This window comes from Trichechus manatus, unplaced genomic scaffold (genome assembly GCF_000243295.1).
Source record: "Trichechus manatus latirostris isolate Lorelei unplaced genomic scaffold, TriManLat1.0 scaffold00005, whole genome shotgun sequence".
In the NCBI taxonomy this organism is placed as follows: domain Eukaryota; kingdom Metazoa; phylum Chordata; class Mammalia; order Sirenia; family Trichechidae; genus Trichechus; species Trichechus manatus.
The window spans coordinates 12,019,092-12,044,440 of record NW_004443941.1 but is presented as its reverse complement, the minus strand read 5'-3'; the positions used below and the strand labels follow the sequence as shown (position 1 = coordinate 12,044,440).

Genomic DNA, 25,349 nt, shown 5'->3' with positions numbered 1-25,349 from the left:
GGTAAAGCATAAGCTTACAAGTGTTACAGTTACTAACAGATTTCCACGTTATACTCTAAACTAATTTATTCATAATAGATGATAATTCACTGTGGAAAAAGTGCACAAACTGTAAAAGATATATTCCGGCGTCTTGTCATAGAAAAAGAAGAAGAAATGTAGTTGTTGCTTCGCATAAAAAATCAAAAAGTAAAACTGTTAAAAATTTAGCTTATCATTGAATTTCTTGAGAGAGTTATTGTAAACTACCACGACAGGAAAGAGAATTATCCTGATGTGCGTTCTTTCTTTTATTTTTGATAATCTTGGCCCTGTATGCGTGAGAGAGCAGCATTTCTCCAAACAGGAACTAATGAGACCCAGTGAGAAAGGCCACAAGACAAGCACGTTTAAGAGCCACGTGCAGCTGTAGAGCAGGGTGGAGAGGGCAGTTGGTGGCAGGCCCCCTTCCATACCAGCTTCTCGTGTCCTTGGTCTCCTTCCCATGCGCCCCTCTATGCTTCTTCCTACTGCTTCCCCCTTCCCTCCTCTTCTGGGTGCCCTTCTTTCAGCCCAGGACTTATTTCTGAGTGGCCCTCAGACTCAGAACAAAGCAGGTGTGTCTCCCTCCCCCTCCCCAGGTAAATAAAGGTCGGGTTGGAAGAGCTCAGAACTCTGTCCTTTGAGGCGGGTGCCTTCTTCCGGAAGACAGAAGACGGAAGACGGTGAGTGAGTGATGAAACTTACTGAAAAAGTTCTAATTTCGAATCAAAATATGAAATAGTCCTTAAAGGCAAAAATGTCTAAACGCCATCATCCCACCTGAATAGTCTCTGTGCCTTATATTGGCCTGCTTTACTGTAGAATTGAACTTCAAAATTTATTTACAGAATAATCGTTTACACTGTATCAAAACAATACTAAGAGATGACTGCTTTTAAAGAGAAGGTGGAGGGAGGCGGGAGGGGCACATTAAGCCATTAAGCTTTGCACTGGAGACTGTATTTACCAATTTGCTACTGTTGAATTGTGCTGTTTAATAGTTACAATTTTAGAACACACAAATAAGACACATGAAGCCTACACTTGCTTAGCCAAAAGATTCACAACTCATGGTCCAAAATAACTGAACATTTTACAAGATACATTTTGTAATACTAATGTATTTTTTCCTAAAGAGGTTTCGCTTTGCAATGGAAACGATCTGGCATCCTTTGGTTATTCCTTCTGAGATTGGAACAGTGGTAATAAAATATTGTTAATAAAAAAAAAATGCTCTGGATTTATGTTTGTACAATCCTGCGCTAGAAATGGTACTCAATGTCCTAATTCCCTTGACATAGAATGAGGGTTTGGTGGGTGGCGGCACCTCATCTTTCCACTGATGAGTTCACCACGGCAATAACCGAGCCATCAGATGCTCTTTTTATCACCCAAATTGTCACTTTTATGAACCTATTTAGTATACTTGGATAAGCTGTTCTTTCACTGTAATCTTATCATATTTATGTTGTTTCCAAAGTTAGCTTTGCAGGGTGAGATTGTAGTTTCCAGGCAATTTTTATTGCTGGTTTTATTTCTTACATATGGAATGCTAGTGCACAGGTATGTCATCAACCATGACCCTGTCACATCAAGGATGAAGCTAGCCTTTCACTATATACTGATAGCAACAAAAAATTCAGCTCTTGAGCTTTAAAGGAAAACAGAAATTATAAGAGATCACCAAACTTTAGAAAATACAAAGAATAACACACCAATGACAAAAAATGTAATGCGTGCTATGTATTTCAGATCAGGAGGGGTATATAAAGGATCATAAAACTCCGTAACACTCAACATATCATTCTGCTAAGTGGAGTGTTATATATTCTGTCTTAAAACGTTCCTTTTTAAAATCTCTTGGCAAGATGCATTTATTGATTTTTTTCTCATTAAGAGTCTTTGACCAGTCTTTTTGGTATTATCATAGATTCAACCAAAAGTAATCGATTTTAAATTTCTATGTCCACCCCATCTCATAAAAAGAGTTTCCTAAAATGATCACATTAGGCCAGAGTTCTGAAGTGTGTCTTAATAGATGTGGAAGTCATTATAATTCTAGGCTAGTCTTGAAAATGGTTTCAGATTTACAGGGGAAGATTTCACTTTTCCAGTACCCAGTTTCATTAATACTGTGAAAAGAAAATTGGAACTGTAGACACCTGGGGTGTCTGTGAATTGAGATTAGCACAGGGTTTTTGTTTTTTTTTTCCCTCTATCTCAAAAAAAAAGTTTATTATTGTTTCCATTTTTGTGCTTTAATACAATGTAGGCCAGAAGAAACAATTATGATCAAATCACTCACAAGAATGCATGTTTAAATGCCACATTTGCAAGAAGCAGGTGAGCAATGATTTCTATGTCATGCACTAATTTGGACTTGCAGTGTGTTATTTGGAGAAGTGATGGATGCGAGATGTCTCAGATCATAGGCATCCTCCCCTCCCACCAACTCTACCCGTGCCCTGTACATTCTCTAGTTCACTCCTGCAGCAAGGGGCTAGAAAGTGGGCATGCCTGATACATCTTGGCCTTTCCCCAGTGAATCAGAGATTGAGAAAGCACTTGGAAATCAATATGTCTTTGCCCCCTGCCTGGCTGCTTGGTCTGACATATTCACTGCTTTCAAAGCCACCAAGGCAAAAGTTTGAAGCAATGTGCAGGGGCTGCAGCTGAGAGGTTGAGAGGGTCATCACCTTCTCCAGACATCTAGGAATTACATTGCATGCAAAAGTTAGACAATGAATAAGGAAGATCAAAGAAGAATTGATGCCTTTGAATTACGGTGTTGGCAAAGCATACTTAATGTACCATGGACTGCCAGAAGAATGAACAAATCTGTTTCGGAAGAAGTACAACCAGAATGCTGCTTAGAAGCAAGGATGCCAAGACTTCATCTCATATACTTTGGACATGTTATCCGTCCCTGGAGAAGGATGTCGTGCTTGTTAAAGTGGAGGGTCAGCAAAAAAGAGGAAGACCCTCGATGAAATGGACGGACACAGTGGCTGCAATAATGGGCTCAAGCATAGGAGAGACTGTGACAATGACACAGGACCAAGCAGTGTTTCATTATGTTATACATGGAGTCGCTATGAGTTGGAACTGACTTCACAGCACCTAACAACAACAGGAATTGCATGGGAAGGGATACTAGGCACAGAAAAACTCATCCCATACTTGTCTGACAGATAACACACACTAGGACGGGCTACTACTTCAGATGGCACCACATGGAATGAAAGATGCAGTGGACAACAATAACATGTGTGGCTTTGGTGACAATGAATTTGAAGAGACTGAGGAACATATTCACTCTCCTCCTCTCTAGGGAAAGCCTTATGGTCATAGCATTTACCAAAGCTTGCTCTTTAATTACCATACATGCTGTAGACTATGTGTCACACAGCTTAGGCATCTACAAGCAACATAGACTTTTTACACAGCCGTTGTGCCCGTAAGTTTCTTACAGAACCCTTGAAAGTTTCATAATGGGCTCAAGCATAACAACCATTGTGAGGATAGCACAGGACTGGGCAATGTTTCGTTCTGTTTTACACAGGGTCACTGTGAGTTGGAACTGACTCGACGGCACCTATCATAACATAACAATTGTTACCATGGCCCTTTGTGGATTGCCCACAGCTACATACATAAATTTGTCTTCTCTTCTCAAAAGAAGTCACAGTCTTAATTTCATTGTTATCCTCACACACCATCAAAAGTTCTACCTCAATGCCTTGCTCATATGACCTTCCTCCTCCTGCCTCTCTGAATACTACTTATTCCTCAAGGTTTAGCTTAAATACCCCCTCTGCTAGGATGATTTCTAAGAAATTCACTCCAGTTATGTGCCAGGGACTGTACTAGGGTACAGGTAATGAAACACACTTGATATCTGTGCTCACGGACTTGGAAATATATCGAGACCAAGAGACATACAACCAATGATAACATAGGTAAAGATAAAGTGACACTGGACTGTGTGTGTTGAAGGAAGACTGTAGGCTCCGTGAAGAAGTAGAAAGGGGTTTCCATTTAGACTGAGGAGTGAGAACGATCTTCCTGAGTTAGTGAAATGCGTTCTGAGACCTGGAAAATGAGTACAGGTTAGTCAAGTGGAAAGAGGGCAAAAGAAAGAACAGCATGTGGACTGGCCTCGAGGAAGGAAAGAGCTTGCTTTTCAGGAACCAGATGAAAGCCAGAGTGGCTGGAGCACAGTGAGTTTAGAGAGAAAGTGAGAATAAAACCGAAGATAGACATGGAATCGACCACATAACTCGTGCTCCACGGAATGAAGCCTAAATGAAAAGATCAGCTTATTTAAACTCGTAAATAACTTTACATGGCAAAAGACATTATCGACACAGTGAAAATACAAATGGGAGAGTAGGGGACAAAATACTTGTAGTACATGGGACAGACCGAGAGTTAATACCTCTAAACTACAAAAAGCTCTCACTAATTTATATGAAAAAAGACAAACAATTCAGTAGAAAAATGGACAAAATTATATACAGGCAAATACAGGAGATTCAAATGGATGATTAAACATAGGATTAGATGCTCAACTTCACTAGAAGAAAGTCAAAATGAAATAAAAAGATGATATATATAGATTTTTTTTTTTAACCAACAAATTTAAAGAGAAAAAGAAGATAGAAACGGTGATACTAGAAAGGATGCTTCCTTGGGAAATGAGCAAATTTGCTGGCAAGAATGTGAATTCTTCGATCATTTTTAGGATGTAATCCAATAACATCTATTGAAGTTAAGAGCAGATAAACTGCAGCTGTATGGGGGGTGCCTGTGGATTCATTATGCTATTCTCTTTCATTTAGTTTGGCAATTACAATAGCAAAAAGTTAAAAAATACAGATTTTTAATCAAGCAACTTTAGTTTTGGAAATATAGTCTACAGAATTAAATACACTGGTACATAAATATATCAGTACAAGATATTTATTAAGACATTACTTGTGGTGAGAAAAAAAAAAAAAGTCAAAATCCAGTAATTAGACCATGGTCGAATAAAACTATAGCACATCCAAACTTTGGAATTTTAACAGAGTTAAAAATAGGAGTTAGAGCCAAATCTATTTTGGATATTGCTGGGAGGGTGATCTGCCTTTATGATTCCATCCAGGCTGCCTCAGCTGCGGCCTTGGGCTCAGAGCATTCTCTGATAGGAAGGCTGGGAAGTGGGTCTCTCTCTCCCAGTCCCCTCCGTCTGTCAGAGAAAGCTTCCTCCCTGTTCTGAACTATGGGTACTGAATTTTACTAAAGTAATTAATTTCATAGCTGGTTGGGGGAAGAAATACTCTTTCTGGTCATGTACTCGAACAAAGCTTGGCAACAGGCTGGTCAAGCCAGGTGCGGCTGAACAAAGGCCCTTCCCCTTACTCCTTTTCCCTGTTCCCATGCACTCTGAGGTATGGAACCCCTAGACCCCTTAGCCTTGAGGCCTTTCACCTGCAACGTAAACTTGGAGCCTTATGTGTGCAGAAGAGATTTCCTGTGTCAACTCACCCTGGGATGGGGGTCTGAGGGAGGCCGACCCCACGATGAACCTTACCCCATTCATCTGTGTCCTAAGCTATGTAAGTAAATAAAACCTGTGATCTCGCCATTGGGCAATGCAATTAATTACAGAGAACTACTGCCCTCTGTGGAGCCCTGGTGGCGCAGTGATTAAGAGACCAGCTGCTAACCAGAAGGTCAGCACTTTGAATCCACCAGCCACTCCCTGGAAACCCAAGGGGCAGTTTTACACAGTCCTATAGGGTCGCTATGAGATGGAATCAACAGCAACAGGTTTTTTTGGTGACTGCCTTTTACAGGCCCATTTTTCATCTCGGCTTGTTGCAGATACGTTCATAACATATTAGGAAAGGAGAAAAGCAAGTATGATTCATACAGTGCCCCCATTTTGGTAAGGTAAGAGAGAAAACAATCCTATGTTTATACATGATCACAGGGACATAGTAAAAGGTGTATGAAGGATTCTTGCCAAGTCGTTATCACTGGCTAATTTATGGAGGTGGAAAAAAGTGGAAAATAAAATAAGATAAAATTTTTAATTAAAATATTCAATAGATATTTATTGAGAAACAGCAATTATCCAGGTGCCATATTAGATGTTGAGGATACAAAGGAGTCCAAGACTGTCCCGGGTCCTACCTTCTTAGAACTTACAGTTTATTAGAAATAAAATAGAAAATAGAAGAAAACAAACAAACAAAACAATTTTAAATTAAAAAAATACAATAATAAAAGAAGAAACAAAACTTGGGGACTAAGACGGGGACTAACTGGCGGGGGCAGCTTTAGAAAGAACCATCAAGAAAAGGTTTCTCTGAGGGGAAGGTATTTGAAATGAGACTTGAAGGAGAAGGAGCCAGGTCTTCTAGGATACATCCTGGAAAACCTCTGAACATTTCAGAACAATGGAGAGACGGGAGACAATGGGCTGAAGATGGCAGAACAGAATCAAGAAGACATGGGAAGATTTGTAGAAATTCCAACTTCATTCCTTTCTTCTCTCAACCGTATATGACATCAGTCATTTATTATGGATTCCATATTATCCTGAAATCTTCAAGTTTCATTTTTGTTATATTTTATTCCTCTCTTCCCAGCTAGATTATAAACCCTGTGATAGTTTCCTTTGACTCTATTTCTCTTTACTATCACAGTCCCCACCACACAAAGTGTAATGGAGGTTGAACACACTAGCTGCAAAATGGATATTTTTCTGTTTGATTAGAAGAAAACATTTTTGTAAATTCACAAATTTTAAGAGGTGGACTGGGATGAATGTAACTGTTACGAAAGTGTGAAAGAAAATTGATTTCAAAGTTTTGACTAAAGGTGATAGGCAAGTGGGTAAAATACTGGCAGTAACATGCAATACTTGTTTCCAAAATATTTTTCCCTCATTTCTTCCTTAACTCCCATCCCCTATAATATCATAAGGAAAGGAGGTAAATATGCCATTTCTCTGACATTAAACCAGAAATCACTTCTCCTGTGCTCAAAATTGGAATCAATGTGCATTAACATAAACGAATCACCCAGAAGACCTAGCCCTTTAAATGAGGGCTTGGGGCAAATATTGCATCTGCATCTATTTTTCCCATGCCCCAAGTAGTATGGCACTTAATTCCAATGACTGAAGTCAACCAAGACAGCAGTTGTCAGTTTGATTCATTTGGATGCCTTATTTACATCAACATCATCTGACACTCACAGCACTAGGAATAGTTGCCAGCTAACTTGGAGCTCTTTTGTCCAAACTCAACAGAGTAATTGCAGAAGCTTCCAGGGTACACTGCAAATTTTCAGTCCTGTCATTATTAAAGTGAGAGAGTTGAAAAGGACCTCATTAATCAGGTCAAACTTTCCATAATTGTCAAGCAGAAGAAAAGCCAGATCTTCAATAAATGAGAACATCAGTTTCAAAGCTAGGGAGCCTGGAGAGTCTGCATGTGTTTCATAAAAATGTCTTATAGTTCAGAAATGCAAGGAGAGCTATATTTTGAAACGCAGATGATACTCTCCGCTACTAAATTCTACTCAACCAAGCTCATGGCTATCAAAATAGCTTCTCATCCTGGGAGTTCATTGACTACAACACCCAGAAATACACACCTTTGTCACTCTTAAGATGCATTTCACTTTTTTACATGTAGAATGTTGAACAATCTATCCTTACACATGCCAAGGATTCCTTGGGTTTGGAAGCAGGAATTTGGGGGAAACCTGGTTCATACCAAAAAAAACAAAAAAAATTGTCGTTGAGTCGATTCCAACTCATAGCGACCCTATAGGACAGACTAGAACTGCCACATAGAGTTTCCAAGGAGTGGCTGGTGGATTCGAAATGCCAACCTTTTGGTTATCAGCTGAGCTCCTAACCACTGTGCCACCTGGTTCATGGACAAAAAAAGGCATAGAGATTTTAGCAAGAATAATGAAGAGTACGTGTGTGCGTGTGTATGCATGTATGTGCATGTGAATGCTGCCGCATTGCTTCCAAATTTCTCATAGAAGTTTCTAGAGTCCCTGTTTTTTCCCCACAGATATAGGTCAAGTCAAGCTTTTGAAGAGCTCTGGGAAGACGTCACAATTCCTTGGGGTTAAATACACAAACATGTTGCATTATTAAAACTCACTATCTCAACTTCTTCCCAAATGTTCCATGGATTTACCCTTCGTAGATACATTTTAACATAACTTGTCAACTGATGCCCAGCACAGATACTATAACTTCTAACTCTTTTTCACTGCAACCCCTAACACTCTTTTCTTATTTATTTGTATTGAAACATGATTGCGGGGTAGTAATATCAATTATTACATGATAGGCCTTATGCTATGCACTTTACACATATTATCTAATTGATTCTTCAAAACATCTCAGTGTCATAGGTATTATCACTACTTTACAGACAAGGAAACTGAGTTCCAACGGGGTGAGGGCATTTAGGCTTCAAAGAATAAGTGGCATCACCAAAATTCCAAAACTGGGTCTGTATATGGATAATTACAGTTTCATTCACTCAACGTGTCTGCATTCCTTATGGCTGCAGAACAATCTGTTGTTTCACTTTTGATCCCTTCCTGAAAGACAGTGGACATTTTAGACCTCATTTCTAAGCCACTGCCCAGCTTGCCTCCTTCCAGCCCTGCTCCACTTCATTTCCTGCCATCTGTCTGCTCTTTCCAATAGAAAGAGTTTAAATCCCACAGAATCTCAGAAAAGCAATGCAGAATGGTAAAAAGAGTATCAGATTAGTTGTTAGGTTCTTATCCAAGCACTGCTCCTAACCTGGTAAGTGATCCCGGACAATCTCTTGACCTCTGCTAACATTTCTTCATCAAAAACATAATGGAGACACCTATGTGATTTACCTTGCAGGGTCACTGTGAGGATCAGATCAGGTAGGACAGAAAATGTGAAAGTGCTCTGAGAAGAAGAACCCCCAGAAAACCAAACCCATTGCCGTCTAGTCAATTCCAACTCATAGCGACCCTATAGGACAGAGGAGAACTGCCCCATAGGGTTTCCAAGGAGCACCTGGTGGATTCAAACTGCCGACCTTTTGGTTAGCAGCTGTAGCTCTTAACCACTGGGCTACACAAAAGCAGTGACAGTATGATTATTCTCCCCGTGTCTTCCACACCAAAGGCACTGAGGGGGCAGCTCTCCCAAACACCAGATAATTCTGCAATATGGCTCCATTAGTTGTGATGATGACAAGGACAGTATCTCCGTGGGGGTAGCTGTAACTGTGACTTCCCTTGCACAAACGGAGGTCTTTTGCATTCCTGGGCATGTGTTTCATGCCATTAATCGTGGTGCTACATGTGGAACTTCTTTCTGTTTATCTGTTAAATATTCTATCCTTATGGATCAGTGCTCTCTGGCTCATATGGTTAGAGTGAATTAAACTTCTCTCTCCTTCAGAGTTTTGTTATAGTATTTTAGGTTTTGAGATGTCATGAAATCGATCACTCAGGACCCCTCTTTGGTAACAGCTGAAAGCAAGGCTTATTATCTGGGAGAAAATAACTCTTTTAATTAAGTTTTAGGGTTTCTTTCTAGAATCGTTAGGTCAATTCTTTTTTCCCTCCTTCCTTTCCCGTTCTGGAATTCCATGGTGCATTCTGGATGAAATCCGGCATAGAGTTTCTCCTACTGCAGAGTGGGGGCTGGGTTCCTGGGCGCACCTCCCCTCACCCGGGTTCCCGCAGAGGAGCTATACAAGCAGGAGTCATCCTGGGTAAGGGGGCAGTATGCCACTTTCTTGGTTTAACGGTGGGTCTGCTCACTTTGGGCGATCATCTTTATATTCCTGTCATGAAGCTATTGCCATCTCAATTTTCTTTTGTTGGAAAAAGATCACATTCTTTCTGGTGAAGGTACACTAGCTGAGGTGACAGATTGGACAGCTTCCCCTGGGAGCCGTTAGAGGGAAGCATGGCAAGCCTAGAATTAGGAAGTAGACAAGGCATCCATCATGGGGGAGGGGGAGGGGGTGGAGACGGGTCCACCTGGGTAGGTGGCGCTGCCCAGAGTATCCCTGAAGGTGTTAGGAGGAAGAGCAAGGGGATTATGATAGCAGGCAGAAAACTGAATCATTCCTGCCCTCAAAAGCTCTGCAGGGCAGAGGCCTAAACTTTTTTTCCTCCAAAAAGAAAAGAATACCAAATGATGGTATTCTTTCTCCCCCCACCCCCCAGCAACCTAAATTTATCCAGCTGAGCACTGCCCTTGTTTTACTAGTTTCACAGTGGTTACAGAGAAAAGTTGTATGCTGTCAGAATTCCAAAATGCTTTAAAAAACTGTCCAGATGCTCCAGTGGCAATTAGTAGCATTTCTTTTTCCTCTTTCGAATATAGATTTTTTTTTCCCATTTATGACATGGTTTGCATTCTGTGGTTATTGTGGCTAGCACTGCTTATAAAAGCTAATATAGATTATCAAAGCTTCTGTGTGGCAGGCTCTGTCTTCATGCATTGCCTCATCTTATCACAAGGCTATGAGCATTTCACGTTACTCATGCCATTTAGCTAATAAGAAATCAAGTGCACGGAGATTCAATGCTTTGCTTCTGATTACACAGCCAGTGAATGAATTAGGATTTGAACTCAGGCACTCTGACTTCCAAAGTTTGCTCAATGAAATGTTAAGATTTTAGTGATCTTCTGGATGTGGCAACATTGGTACTTCCCTTTCGAATAGTTTGTTTATTTAAATTGTAGCTTCTGCTGTACTGGCATCTTTAGTACATCATGTTTAAGCCAGGCAAATTAATAAAGCATCCTTGTCTTTCTGATTTTATGACCAATGTCAGGCTTTTTATAACACTCTATGATGGGTAAGGAGTCAGTGATGATGAGAGTTATTCAATCAACAAGGTACTGGGTTCACATGAGACCTGTGGGTTGAAGCATATGTCACATTTGTTGCTCCTTGGAGCACATGAGCCAACAAACAAAGCATTTTGGCTCTTCACAGAGGCAAGGAGCCCTATCGAATGAAATTCAGAATATGCTGGCTTACCTCAGATATCATCTGAGGAAATGTAATTAAGGATGCGCTAAGAAATCTCCCAAGGAAATGGATTTCATTATCAAAGCAGGTATTAGACACAAATTACAAGAGCACACGATTTCATTCTTCCTGGATTTCTGGGTTTCCTAAGAGGTTGGCATTTACTTACCCTATGTTTTTTAAACCTATACTACATTTCTCTCTTCAAGGTTGCTGAATATTTTAGAGCATGGTAATACATCACATTGTGTCCTCTGAAGCTCAACAGGACATCTGTCACACTTTAGAAATGCTCATATGGTATTTCAGCACTTTCTAGTAAAGACTCATAACGTGAAACAGGTTATAAACACCAAAAAACCCAAACCAGGTGTAGTTGAGTCGATTCCAATTCATGGTGACCCCATGTGTGTCAGACTACAAACGTGCTCCATAGGGTTTTCAATGGCTGATTTTTCAGAAGTAGATGGCTAGGCCTTTCATCCAAGATGTCTCTGGGTGGACTTGAACCACCAACCTTTCAGTTAGCGGCTGAGTGCTTAACCGTCTGTACCACGCAGAGACCTCTCAAACAGATTCATACCAGATATATGTAGGTTGCTGATTCTTACTTATTCTGTACTCATTAGTGAACAAATTGCTCCATTACTTATTGTAGGAGGGTTCTGTCTTAGCAGCCATCCATTTTTTCAGACTTTCAAATAAGTGCTTAATCTAACACAGCAAGCTCCCTTATTTGCTAAATAATTATCACAGGCAGCCAATCATGTGTTAGGACATTTGAATAGAGCCCATTCTCTCATGCCCAAAGAGGCTGTGCTAATTTTTCACTCAGATCAAATCTGTATGCTGGAGGAGGGGCCTCCCCCCAAGGTAGGATAATGGGTCCAGCGGCACCAGACCGACTCCACAGCAGGTCCTCCACCCATCACTGAATTTATCACGGTTATTTGTTAAACCCTTACTCTGTCTCAAGCACCCTGCTAAGCACTGTGTATGCATCTTCTTCTTTCAATCGTATTATCTCCATTTTACAGATGAGGAAATTGAGCCTCAAAAATACTAAGTAACTTCTCCCAAGATCAGGAAAAGACTGCATCTCAAACTGGCTGTATCTGACTCCAAAGTCTACGCCGTAACTAATACTCACTCTCCATTGCACATCACAATTCCTTACTGCAAAATATTGAAGACAAAGATCCATTCCATTAGTAGTTAAGAAAATGTCCACAAAATCATAGAAGGGTCAAAATAGTTTGGGTAAAATGAAAACTACTGTTTTCTGTTAAAAGAAGAAATCCCTTTTGCTTATACTTTTGTTCCCTACGGATCTCCTGGTAGGACCTCCTTACGAGTGAGTAAAAACTCTGGTTGCCTGGAAAGTTGAAAATCCCTGGAGACCTCTTTGCTACCCTTGGAAAATCAGGGCAAAGGAGTGAGAACAATGCCTGGTGACTTTCTTGTATTTTAACCATGCAACATTCTTTGTACTCTAGTTTTCTGTAGATTTAAATTTATATGGAGAAAAGGTCTCCCACACTAGCAGCATAGTATACCCTGAAAGCCAACTCGTCTATCAGCACTTAAGCTGCAGCCTTCCTGCCCTGCACCTAAATGATTAGAGAGGCTGTCAACACTGACCTGGTGCCTGGTGCTCAGGAGATGCTCTGGATGTTCCCCCAAATGAGACACTCATTACTGCTGTTTTTTTCTAGCTGCAGCTCAAAATCCTCCATTTTGCCAGCAATGCCTTGGCTATTATGGGCTAATCAAACTCACTTTTGAATAATTACATAATAAATGCCTAAAATTTAAATGTTGAACAAAATTATCTTGTAATCAGTCTCTAATAAGTGACATATTCCTTTAAATGATCATGATTACTTATTTAATGAAAAGATGCACCATGTTCAATATAGATATCTTTATTCTTAATGTGGTTAATGGGATCAGTTCAATAGAAATCCTTTGATCTTTTCTCAAAATAGCACACTGGAAAACCACTCAAAATTGCATGGTAATTACAGCTTAATGAATAGTAATACATGTAAAGGACCTTTTGCCATCAAATTCAAATGTATGCCACGGGATTATTTAAATGAACATTTTTAAAATTAATCCTATGTTTATGAGGTGTCTGAATTCTGGAAGTACAGCCTTCTGCATTCCAAGAAGCTTTTTTTAAACTAGAGATCTTACTACTTGTCTCATATTATACTAAGTACCTATGAACCTCCTTAGCTGTGAAAATACTTCATAGTCTCTAAAAATAATGATACAGTATGTTTGTAAAGTACTTATAAAAATGATACATATAGAATAAATATTTCCTAAACATACTAGTTTTTATTGTTACTTGCCATTATTCACATACTCTGAATCATGATCAATGTCATCCAACTTATGGCCAATCAACAGTAATCCTTTGATCAGCTGTACTGATCACCTTATCTCCATTAATTCAACTAATGTTTAAGAAAATGTCACAAAAATTGCTGATTCTTTTCCTTCCCTTATAATGAGCCAGGTATTTTGTTACTCAATGGAGTTTTTCATTTTCTAGGTTGACAATGGCCCAATATCCTATTAGCCATCCCCTGCAAAAAAAAAAAAAAAAAGAAAGAAAGAAAAGAAAATGGGCAAATTATTCCTAGCATTATAAATCTAAGAAAAGAAATTGGACTTTCTGAATAGGACTCCCAAGAAACAGAGATCTGGATTCTCTTTATAACAAATGACAAATCAGAGTCATCCATTGGGAAGACCCTACACCAGTGAGGGTTATTATCTTCTTTTAAGGCCTCAGATGTCAAAATAAAAATCACTTTTTTTCTTTTTCAAGAGCTTTGAAAAAAGGGTCTATTTAAACGGGGGCCCCTAAATTCAGATGTACCCACATGGTTAAAGGCTATCTTGAAACTTAAGTGGTTTGTAATGTCACCATTTTGCAATACGCTAACAGGATCTAAAATATTGTATTTCAAGAAATCAGTTTTATAAAAACTTCTGTTTATGTGAAAAAAGAAGTCATAAAAATATGTATATCTCTGCAATACAAATAATAACAATAGTAAACACTCATATAGCAAATACTGTGACCAAGGTATTATTCTATAACATGCTTTCCATATGTTAATTCAGTTAATCCAACAACTCTACCTCTAGGCTGAGGGAGAAGAACACAAGCTGCAAGTACTTCTGGAAAAAAAAAGTGTGAAGAAAAGATCATCCACCTGTCACATGTCCGTGCAGTTGAAACCAAGCATTTTAGGACAGTGGTGGCCTGTGACCTGGTTATCAATGGGGCTTCAGAATTTTACCTGTTACCTAAGAGTTGAGGTTCAGTTAGACATCCTGAATGGCACAGTCACCCTGTCATAGTCTAAAGTACCGTTTATAGCAATGTAACGTCATCATCCAATGCTAACTGTGCAGGACAGTGTGGTTGGAATCAAGCGTAATTGAGTTCCATGTGTTCTCACCCAGGGGGTTGTCCCTGATCTCGTTTCAACATGTACAGTTCCCATCAGGAGGCCGGAGTGGTTTCATCAGTTGCCCATCAATTTTCAGCCAAGAAAAGTAACAGTGTTATGTAAGAGGGAAAAAAAATAGCTTGAATATGCTTTTTTATGTAACTGAACTGAGGAAAAGAATAGCTGTCATTTGTGCAATACCCTGTATCAGACATTGTAGTAGGTGTTTTAAATATATTACTTTTAATTCCTGCAAAGACCCTGCAAATAGATGATATTTTTCTCATTTTAACGGTGAGGAACCTGATAATTAAAAAGAATAAATGAGATACCATCGGGGTACAATGGAGGAGGCTCCCTGGGTAGAATGGGACTCAAAGTGTAAACTCTACTGTTGCTTCCCACTGCAATCCCAGAGTTTAGCAGGGCAGACAGTGCACAGTCATTAATGTTAGCAGCTGTCGAGTCAGCTCTGCCTCACCTTGACCTTACGTATAACAGAGCAAAAAGTTGCCCAGTCCTGCACCATCTTCATTATCTTTGATGAGTTTGGGTCATTGTTGTGGCTGTGGTGTCAACCCATCTCACTGAGGGTTTTGCTCATTTTCGCTGACGCTCTACTTGATGGGTGCAGAGTAGGACTCAATAAATGCTTGATCACTGGTGAAACTGGCAACCCACAAAATATACAACTTGCCTTTTCATCAAGGGCTCTGGGTGTAACCGTGCAGTAATTCGAACTTATCAAACGCCTGATAAAAAAACGTGATTTACTAGTTCTCAAGATCTTTTTCTGTTTGATTCATTAGTGGCCTTAGGAGGCCATGTAAATAAGGAGCACGACACACGTTCATAGACCAAACCATTTTTTTTGAAGGTGAGAGGAATGGGCTAGGGGGTTTAGAAAATGTTCATATGTAAATACTCAAGGAGTCTTAAAGATGCTAGAATGAAATACACAGAAGATCTGACCAATCCACCTATAAAAGTAATTGTGCATGTCTTCACAAAGATTCACTCTCACTTGCTTATCTGGTAGCAAATATACATAGGGAATATATCCATTTCTAGATAGTTCAGTATTGAGACTGATGAAAAACTCAATCTGCCTAAGTATGATCTGCTGATCCCGAGAATGATTTCATAAAGATATCAAGATATCTAATAGTATCCAGTGTCTAATAACATCAGCAACTACAATTTTTGTCCGTGGTATTTTATATTCCTTTACAAGATGAAAAGCAAGCAAGAAAAAGAGATTTAAGAAAACCAGTATCTTAAGAAACAAAGGCCTGTAGGAGGGGTAGCCTATAATGAAATAATACTCAGATTCAACTAGGATTAAAAAAAAAAACTCTATTTCAAAAAAATCATACGAACTAAGAATTTCATAGGAAGCTGTCACACAAACAGAGCCAATGTTATCAAAAGAAAAACACTATGTGAATCATTAAAAATGAGCATAAAAAAAAAAAATCACAGGGAATTGAACAGAAAGAACTCACGTAGGAAAGAGATCTCACAAAATCCAATACAGAAAGAGAAACCATTCATGGTGTACACCATCAAGACCAGGAGAGGTATGATCACAAGGAAAGTCTAGAGCAAATAATACCCAAAAAGTAACGGAACTGGAATTCTAGCTTTAAAACAAATTGACAAATTGAAAACTAGGGAGGAGAAAAGAAACCCTGAATGAGAGGAGAAGTTGAACTAGGCTTGTTACAAGAGTACTGCAGTAACTATCATAGACAGAATTACAACTGGAGCTGCATGCCTTGGATTTTGCACGACAGACTGGGTGCAGTGGAACAAAATTAAAATTGACGGAACAAGTCCATGCAGAGAACAAGACAAACAGACTTCCTCCCTTCATGGAGCTTTTTGGGAGATGCAAGCAATACACTAATAAACAAATAAGTAAATAAATAAGAGGAGTTCCTAGGTGGTGCAAACAGTTAACATGCTCAGCTGTACACTGAAATGTTGGAGGTTCAACTCCACTCAGAGGCACCTCAGAAGAAAGGTGTGGTTATCTACTTCTGAAAAATCAGCCATCTGACACACGTGGGGCTGCCATTATGTGGAACTGACTTGACAGTGACGGGTTTACGTAAATAAGGCTCTTTCAGGTAGTGGTAAATGTGGTAAAGAAAACAGAGGCAGAAAGATCCTCTGGAGTATGGCCATTAGCCAGCTGATCCTCACTTTCCACTGTGTTATGATATGTAATAAAGCAGATCAAATCATGGGTGATATAAAAAGAAGAGGATGACAAAAGGGTAATTTCTCTCTTTCTCTCTCCTCCTTTCTCTCTCTCCTCCCCACTACCGTCAGGTTTGTAGGGTCAGTGTGCGCAGAGAAAGAGAGAGACAGTAACCAAGAGTATAAGGAAGGCTTACTAACATGGGCAAACAATGGCTAGAAGAACTGGAGCATTTAGCTGAGATCAAGACTCTTTTGAGTGCAGTTAGAGTTCTTACACTGGATTTGCTGGGTACTCAAGGTGAGGACTCCACAGAAAGAAGATGAGCCCAGACTCAGACAGTGGAAGAGGGATTCAGGCTTCTTTTGCAAGTAATTAGTAAGAGCCTATACTGTTTTCAGCACTGTGATGATACTACGGGAAATACTGAAAAAAATCGACTGCCCTTAAGAAAACACTAATTGGGAAAAAGTCAGATTTAAATATAAAAGTATAAATATAAATAATACAAATGTAAATAGAAATACATATCCCTGGGTGGTGCAGATGGTTCATGTGTTCAGCTGCTAACCAAAAGGTCGGAAGTTCGAGTCCACCCAGAGGCACACTGGAAGACAGGCCTGGTGATCTACTTCTGAAAAATCAGCCATTGAAAATCCTATAGAGCACAGTTCTACTCTGACACACATGGGGTCACCACGAGCTGGAACTGACTTGACAGTAACTGACTATATGTATATATAAACACATATATATATAAACACACACACACACACATATATATGTATATAAACACATATAAAACATTACTATCAAGTCGATTTTGACTCATAACGACCCTGTAGGACAGAGTAAGTAGAACTGCCCCATAGGGTTTCCAAGGAACAGCTGGTGGATTTGACGGTAGACCTTTTGGTTAGCAGCTGAGCTCTTAACCACTGCGCCACCAGGGCTCTCTCTCTCTCTCTCTATATATATATATATATAAATACACACACACATGCACTTCTGTGTGCGTGTGTATGTATACCTTACTGTACAAACACCAGACTTCAGACTATATTATATGAGCAATCCATGCTGGAGGATCTCAGAGATCAGCTACAGAGAAGAATGACCTGGGGTGGAGCAGGATTAACACCAGAAACAATGGCATCTCCTCTTGCAGTAGGGTATCGATTTGCATGTAATGCTAAAAACACAAGACACTTTGGAGATGTTTCAGTATTTGCTCCCCAGAGTCAAGAGCCTGACCACACACCGATTAGAGGGGTGCTGACGTGAGCATGCCCAGCCCCTGCCTGCTGCAGGCGTCCCTTCTTCCTGACCTTCGTGCCTTTCAAGTCATCGCTCAATCAACTGCTCTACTCAGCTTGTGGGAGACTCAGCCAGTGCCAAGTGCCACATTTCTGCTGTCTCTTCCTGAGCTGACTACCTGGCACCACAGGTGAGAATCCTTAATTAGGAAAGTCATTGCCTTCATCTTGCTTCAGCTTAGAAGCCAGGAGACAGATGCCCTCGCCTCCCCTGACTCATCTCTTTGGGCCACAGTTATATAAAAGAGGAGGAAGAGGAACAAGGATGGGCCCTGGGCAGGATGGAAATGTGGGTGAAGCTAGTCCTGAGTTTCTGGATTCTTCCCCTCAGAGGGGTTACACCAGTGCCCTAGAGCTGACCCTGCCAGTCAGATTCATGCCCCCTATGCCTGGACCAAACTCTCCTCTCCACTCTATCCAACAAAGAATCAGTTAGCTAAGGGATGGCACCCACTCATAAACCCTTAACACTTTTAATCCGTGTAGCTAATGTACATTTAAAATTGTATAACAACAAAATTTTTAGCTGAGAAAACCTACAATAAATTCTACAACACACACAAACTCACACATACACACAAATATGGCCAAGAGAAATTAAATGAATTACCTAAGTTTCTGTCCATGTCTACATGTCTAGTCATGGTAGAGGTAGATGGATAAATTAAGTAAGTTTTTTTTTTTTTTTAAGTTGCACAGTATATTTTGCAGGATTGATGAGTTAATTTCTGTGTGGAGTATCCACACTCCTTTCCTCTCCTGCCCATCTGCTACCTCTTTCCCCATTCACTTGCACACAATCCATGGCAAAGCTTAAGTTCCAGGCAGTGTTCTTCCTGACTGAGCTCTTTATGCCACCCCATCCCTACATTGCTAACGTATGTGTGATCCTTCATGCAGATGTCCAAGCTCCAAACCAGGGAATTATCTTCGCCTTCTCCCTCTCCCACGCCTCCATTCTACTATCAAACCTTATAAATTACACCTCCTAAATGTCTCTTAATTCCATGTTCATGTTTTTTATTCTTACTGCTTCTACATTATTCCACACCATCATCATCTCTCTTTGGATTACTGCAATAGCCTCCTAGCTAGCTGTCTTGTCTCCTATCTCCACTCTTATCTCCCTTTATTCCATTATCTACACTGCAGCCACCAGTTCTAGTCCTGTCCCAATAAGACCTTGTGTTGTGTTCCCAGCGTGCTCAGGATAAAACCAACTCCTCAGTATGGCTGTCAAGGGCATTACTTGATTTGCCTCTGAACCTCACGCACATGAGCTTCTCTGTTTCTCAGGAAGTGCCATGTTCCTTCTCATCTTTGGACATTCATACACACTGCTATTCTGCCTAAAATCCTGCCCCCTCTACCTTCTCCAGAACCACACCCTCCAAGCTGGCCAACCATAAATCACCTTTAGGCATAAATTTGAAGACTTTTTTTCTGAGTGCCAGCCCTGCTCACCAAGAGTGGGTTGAGTTCTCCTGCAATCATTTCAACAGTACTCTGCACTTCCACTAGTGTATCATCTGTGACTTTGTATTGGAAACTGAATGCTTTCTCTCTGTGTTTGCACCTCTAGATTCTGAATTCCATGAGGGCAAGGACATTGTCTATCTTTTTCAAAGCAGGATCTCTTGCATCTAATATATGGTAAGTGCACAATAAATACTTGTTGAATACATGAATGAATGAATGAAAACAGCCAGCTAGTTCAGGTTCTAGTCTCGGCCCGAAAATGGGAGGGAAACCTTGCAAAACAAATCTAGGCTCTAACTTAAACTTCAGGTTGTAGGCTTCTATACAATGTTTCATGAGAAGTTAAATAACTATGTTGATAATAATTATAAAAATTTAACTTCCTTTCAAATGTCAGCACAATTTTTTTATATATTTGCTTGATATTATTAATTATAAGAATGGAAATTTACATAGTTCCTTCCAACTGTTAATACAAATAAAAATAATTTGACTTCCTTCTCTTACTGCCCTCACTCCTAACCATGAGGCTTTCTTGCCTCACTGCCCAGAGCCACTCAGACCACTAAACCTCAGAGAATAGTCATATGCAAGTCTGAACCCAGAATTCACTAAAGAATAATCCTATTTTGAATTGGTCACCATGAACATGGTTGTCACTTAGAGGCATCAGGTTATCTGAAAACCATAAATTGACATGTCTCCAGTGTCCAGAAAGATAGGGCAATACAGAACTAGACTGGAGGTTCAGAGAGGGTTGTTGTTGGCAATGAAAGGAACAGAAAGGACAGTTCAACACGCTGGTATGCAGTAATGGGTGACTTCAGAGCAGAGATGATTGGGAACATAGGAGAAATGGGGAAAGAGGAAATTTCAAGGAGGAAGAAGGTAAAGAGATGTGACTGCCATAAATGAACAAAAAGGGCCAAAGCAATCATCTTTTTTGATTAACAGAGACAGAGTGAGAATATCAGTGAAAACAGAGACAGGGTCATGGAAAAGGGGCCCAGAACGGTATCATGAAGTATCTAGATGAATGAGAGGGAAAGGCTAGGGAGATTAACGATCTGGGGGAAAGGAATGGATGACAGTCAGAGACCGAACAACTGTATATAACAGATGATTCTGGGGCCTGAGAGTCTTGAGGGGTGAGCTGAGGCTGGAGGAAAGAGGAAGAGATATGCTCAGCTTGCATCTCCTGAATGCTATCCTGCCAAGAGGTAACTGCTGAGTGTCCGCTCCTCACTGGGACTCAGCACCTGCTCTCAGTGCTAAGTCTTGTAAGTAGCCATTATCAGCAGGGAGAAGAGATAGTCAAAGAGATACACAAGATACGCAACATGACCCATTTGGTACCAAAATATCAGAATGAGTAGATTTACTTTAAAATGGTATTTATAACAGGAATGCAAATGAGTTATTTTATTGTGACATGAAGTGTCTGTAGGGTTCCAGGTGACATCTACAGAGGTCATGAACTAATTGATACATCTACCTCACAAGACAGTTATTGAACCTTACGAAACACTGCTTTATAAAGGAAACCAATGGGAAGGACCTTAATATGTGGTATTACGAATGTTTGGAATCAAACAGGATCTGCGGTCACCACTTAATGGTACAGGGATGTATGGAAACAGGGCTTCTGTACTAGCCAGACGCACCAGATGAGATGCTGGCATCTCACAGGCAAGAAGGAGAAATCATGTATCTACTAGAGAGAAAATGCATCGGTTCGAATTTTAGGGAGCCTTAGCAAGACGCAAATATTTCTTTGTTAAATGTTTCAAGGACTCTACCTGCTGTTTGTTTTACTATTGCCATAATACGCTTACTTCCGGAATTCAGAAGTATATCACTTAAGCTAATTTGCTGGCAGAGTGAGTGGTAGGGACTTTTCGTCAGGAGAAAGGGTCAAATAATTTTCCACATGGCACTGCAATTTTGGGGCTTTGCAATTTTACTACAAGTAACCTAAGGGAAAGCCTATTATGCCGTTATACATAAAAATTATGTTGTGAGCTGATGGAAAGAGAACAGTAAGGTAGCAGCCCTCTGTGTGCCATCCCTACTGCTTTTCATGAAATATGTAACCTCGATGGTTTTTGTTTTTTGATTCTTTTCTTTTAGTAAATGTAGGACATTTTTTTCACATAAAAAGCAAGGACCCTTATCTAATGTGGCATTCTGGACATCAGTGCAAACCCCACTGAAGGAATATGGCATGCAACAAAGATTTACAGTAAAGCAAAAGAAGTAAGAAAAAAAGGCGACTAACCTAACCCACCTGAGCTCGGCTCACAGGGGTCAATGTCCTCGTCATCGCTGGGACACTCTGCTGAGGCCACAAGGATGTCATCTGTGGTCTGCAAATGAAACACATTCAGGAGATTAATTCAAAGAGATCTGACAGAGCCTCTCATCTTTGTCTTGTTAACAAGTAAAACACAGTGTGTGTTTACTTAACAGGCTGAAAAACCAAATTCAGTATTTGTCTTCCCAAAGACACAGAACTTCAATTTGTGAACTTGTCTTAGATCCTTCATAGAAGTATTTGAGTATGTGTGAAAATGTGATTACAGGCAGTTCCCCGGGTTACGAACGTCCTACTTATATACAACCTGTAATTACGAACCAACCCCTATAAAGCCTCTTATATTAAAAATCTGAGGCACATACAATGGTTCGTAATAACAAACAGATACAACTTGGGGACGTGCATCAAAATAGCCTTATTATTATTACTGTATTACTGTGTTAAAGAAGTTTTAGTGTATCTGGAAGTGTTCAATGTTTTTTATGCACAGAAAGGTACACTATATGCTGTATTCTAAGACAAACATTCTAACCGATGTTACATATGGAACCGTACCTAACTGTTCTGATTTATGCACAAATTAGATTTAGAGACAGATTTAGGAAAGGAACTTGTTTGGAATCCTGGGACTGCCTGTATAGATTATTCTACATGAGGACATGGGAATATGGTAGCCAATTTGCAGATATCCGTCTATTCAACTGCACAAAGAAGCCAAGCTTACACAGTAGCATATAGAGATTTAAAACAACTTGGCAGAAACAGAGGATATGAAATTTATTACAGCCCTGGAGTGCTACAATGTATGCATCAGTGGGCTTTATGCAGTCCTTGTGCTTATCTTCCTAAAAGCAGAGCAGCCATAACCTTTTATATCATGACCAGCTAGAGTTTGATAAATCTTTCAGCTATAGCTTTTTATATATTAATAAACAGAGATTAAGAGTTAGACATATCTTTCAGTGATGCAAAAAGGGAAGCAAATACAATCCATTTAAGATTTTTTTCCCCAGTTGTATGGAGCTTCCATACTTGAATCTCATTTTTGTAATGTTTAGATAACAAGTATTGTTTCCCCTTGTCCTTTTCATCATTAAGCTTTCACAATAAATGAAAAGTGTATAGGCGGATGGGTGATATTTTACAGTGAACCAGAGAGAGGTGCCAGTTTTCTCTGTAACATTCTAGTTGCTTCATTGCACTTACAGCAAAAAAAAAAAAAAAAGATAACTATTACCGTAATAAAAGGCAGAGTGTGTAAATCCTAGCAGTTAGTCACACAGTCAACACATTTACAAGCATGAAAGTTTGTTCTTTACTGCTGCTTACAAGCAGCGGTAAACTCAGTATAGATATTGCATGGAAATTGTGAAGGTTTACATCAGATTTGACTAATGTTAAGGTAACACAGAGAAAATCCAAGGTACAAGAAGGAAAAAAATCTCACTACATCTGCTAAGGATTAAGGAGATTATGATTGCTTGGATAATACTCAGAACTGCAATGTTGATGTAATCCTCATTTAAAAGAAGAATTAAAATAATATAGGTCCTAGATTAATGAAAAAGCAGAAGTGCGATAGGACTTATTTTCATTAAAGCCCTAATGTGGCCAGATATCACCTAATATCTTCAGGGTTTAAAGCATAAAGAAAATTTAAGAAAATTTTGGCATTTTGAAAGACGGAGACATGGAATGATGCACTTTTGTGGTACAAATTAGACTGGAAAATCTTTCCAGTACTGGGTCTTTAATAATTTATGAATAAATAATTTATTCAGATGCTAATGCTTCACAATATAATCTTATAGAAATACGAGAATTTAAATAGCATTTTGAGATGGTTTCACATGATTCTGCTCTTAATTCCTCTATGACAATTGGGTGGCTTTCTGGATTCATTCATTTTGCTTCATTGTAAGTTCAGAGTATCAGTTCTCCTGGAGTTGTAATTGGCAATGTCAGCGATAAGTATCAGCAAGCAACATGATAGTCACACAAGTTATCGTCCATTAAAGGAGCTATAAGAGGCCAAGGCCCAGTCTCTTTTGCCATGAGCCTCTTGCAGATTAACATCCAAACCAACTTGATAACAACAAGCTATTGGGTTATGTGGTCCTACAGGTAAACCAAACTTGTTGCCGTCGAGCAGATTCTCACTCATAGTGACCTTACGGGACAGACTAGAACTGCCCCATAGTGTTTCCAAGGAGCAGCCGGGGGATTCAAACTGCCAACCTTTTGGTTAGCCGCAGAGCTCTTAACCACTGCGCCACCAGGGCTCCGGTCTTACAGGCAGTTGTTCCAATTTGCCCCGAGCAGATACTCTGTTTTTCCTAGAGCAAACTTTCAGCAGAAAAGTTACTTTTATTCTCAACCACAGTGGATGCTCCTGAAGACTAATTTGAAGATGACCAGAGAATTTCTCAGTTTCCTTGAGGATTTTTAAAGGCACTGATGAAATCAATACAGTTTTGTTGCTGCTGCTGTGGTTGTGGTTTTGTTCTTGGTAGCGGGAGGAGGATATGAATAATTCATTTAAAGCAGTGGTCTCATTCTGGAGCTGATGTTACCCCACCTTCCCTGCCTGCCAGTGTCTGCAGACATGCTGGAGTCCTTGGGTTGTAAAAATGGTTAATGCACTTGGCTGCTAACTGAAAGGTTGGAGTTTAGCCAGAGATGCCTTGGAAGAAAGGCCTAGCGATCTACTTCCAAAAAATCAGCCACTGAAAATGCTACGGAACACAGTTCTACTTTGACACACATGGGTAGCCGTGAGTCTGAATTTAATTCACTGTGTTTGGAACTGCCTCTCTATGACCTGCTGTTGAGAGAGTGGCAACTAGTTGGTTGGTTGCCAGACATTTTAGGTTGTCACAATTGGGTATCTGCTACTACTGGCATCTAATGGGTAGAGACCAGGGATGCTACTAACCATTGCACAATGCACAGGGCAGTTCCCCCACAACAAAGAATTATCTGGCCCAAAATGACAATAGTGCTGAGGTTAAAAAACTGTGCATTAAACTAAATTCAAAAACTGTTCTGTGCTGCACTTTTCTCATCTAAAAAAAAAAAAAAATGGAGAGCTTAATAGTGCCTACTGTAAGAATTAAATTACTACATGAAAAGTTCCTAGAATAGGATCATATTATACGTGCTTATAAATGTCTCAATATTAGCGACATTGTTGTTACTATTATTATTTCACTAACATAGTACCGACTTATTTCATTTTGTTGCACTGTATTTATAAATACTATAATATTAGGTATTAAACGGAAAATTATACTTGTGAGTTATTCTCAACTGTAGGTCCCATGTTAGTATTTATATCATTGGAACTTTGTTAGCCCTGGTGGCACAGTGGTTAAGAGTTCAGCTGCTAACCAAAAGGTCAGCAGTTCAAATCCACCAGCTGCTCCTTGGAAACCCTATGGGGCAGTTCTACTCTGTCCTATAGGGTCGCTATGAGTT

General features: G+C 39.8%; 1 protein-coding gene across 16 annotated transcripts in view; it reads right to left on the bottom strand.

Moving 5' to 3' along the window:
- NRXN1 (neurexin 1) overlaps positions 1–25,349 on the bottom strand; it is a 1,216,111-nt gene that overhangs the window by 7,465 nt on the left and 1,183,297 nt on the right. For 9 of the 16 annotated variants that reach the window (XM_023735226.1, XM_023735234.1, XM_023735250.1 and 6 more), the window contains one exon: positions 21,843–21,921. In XM_023735226.1, coding sequence (XP_023590994.1) covers positions 21,843–21,921 — 79 coding nt within the window. Of the gene's footprint in view, positions 1–21,833; positions 21,922–25,349 lie in introns of all 16 variants that reach the window. The other 7 variants (XM_023735242.1, XM_023735221.1, XM_023735247.1 and 4 more) reach the window with 1 other exon arrangement.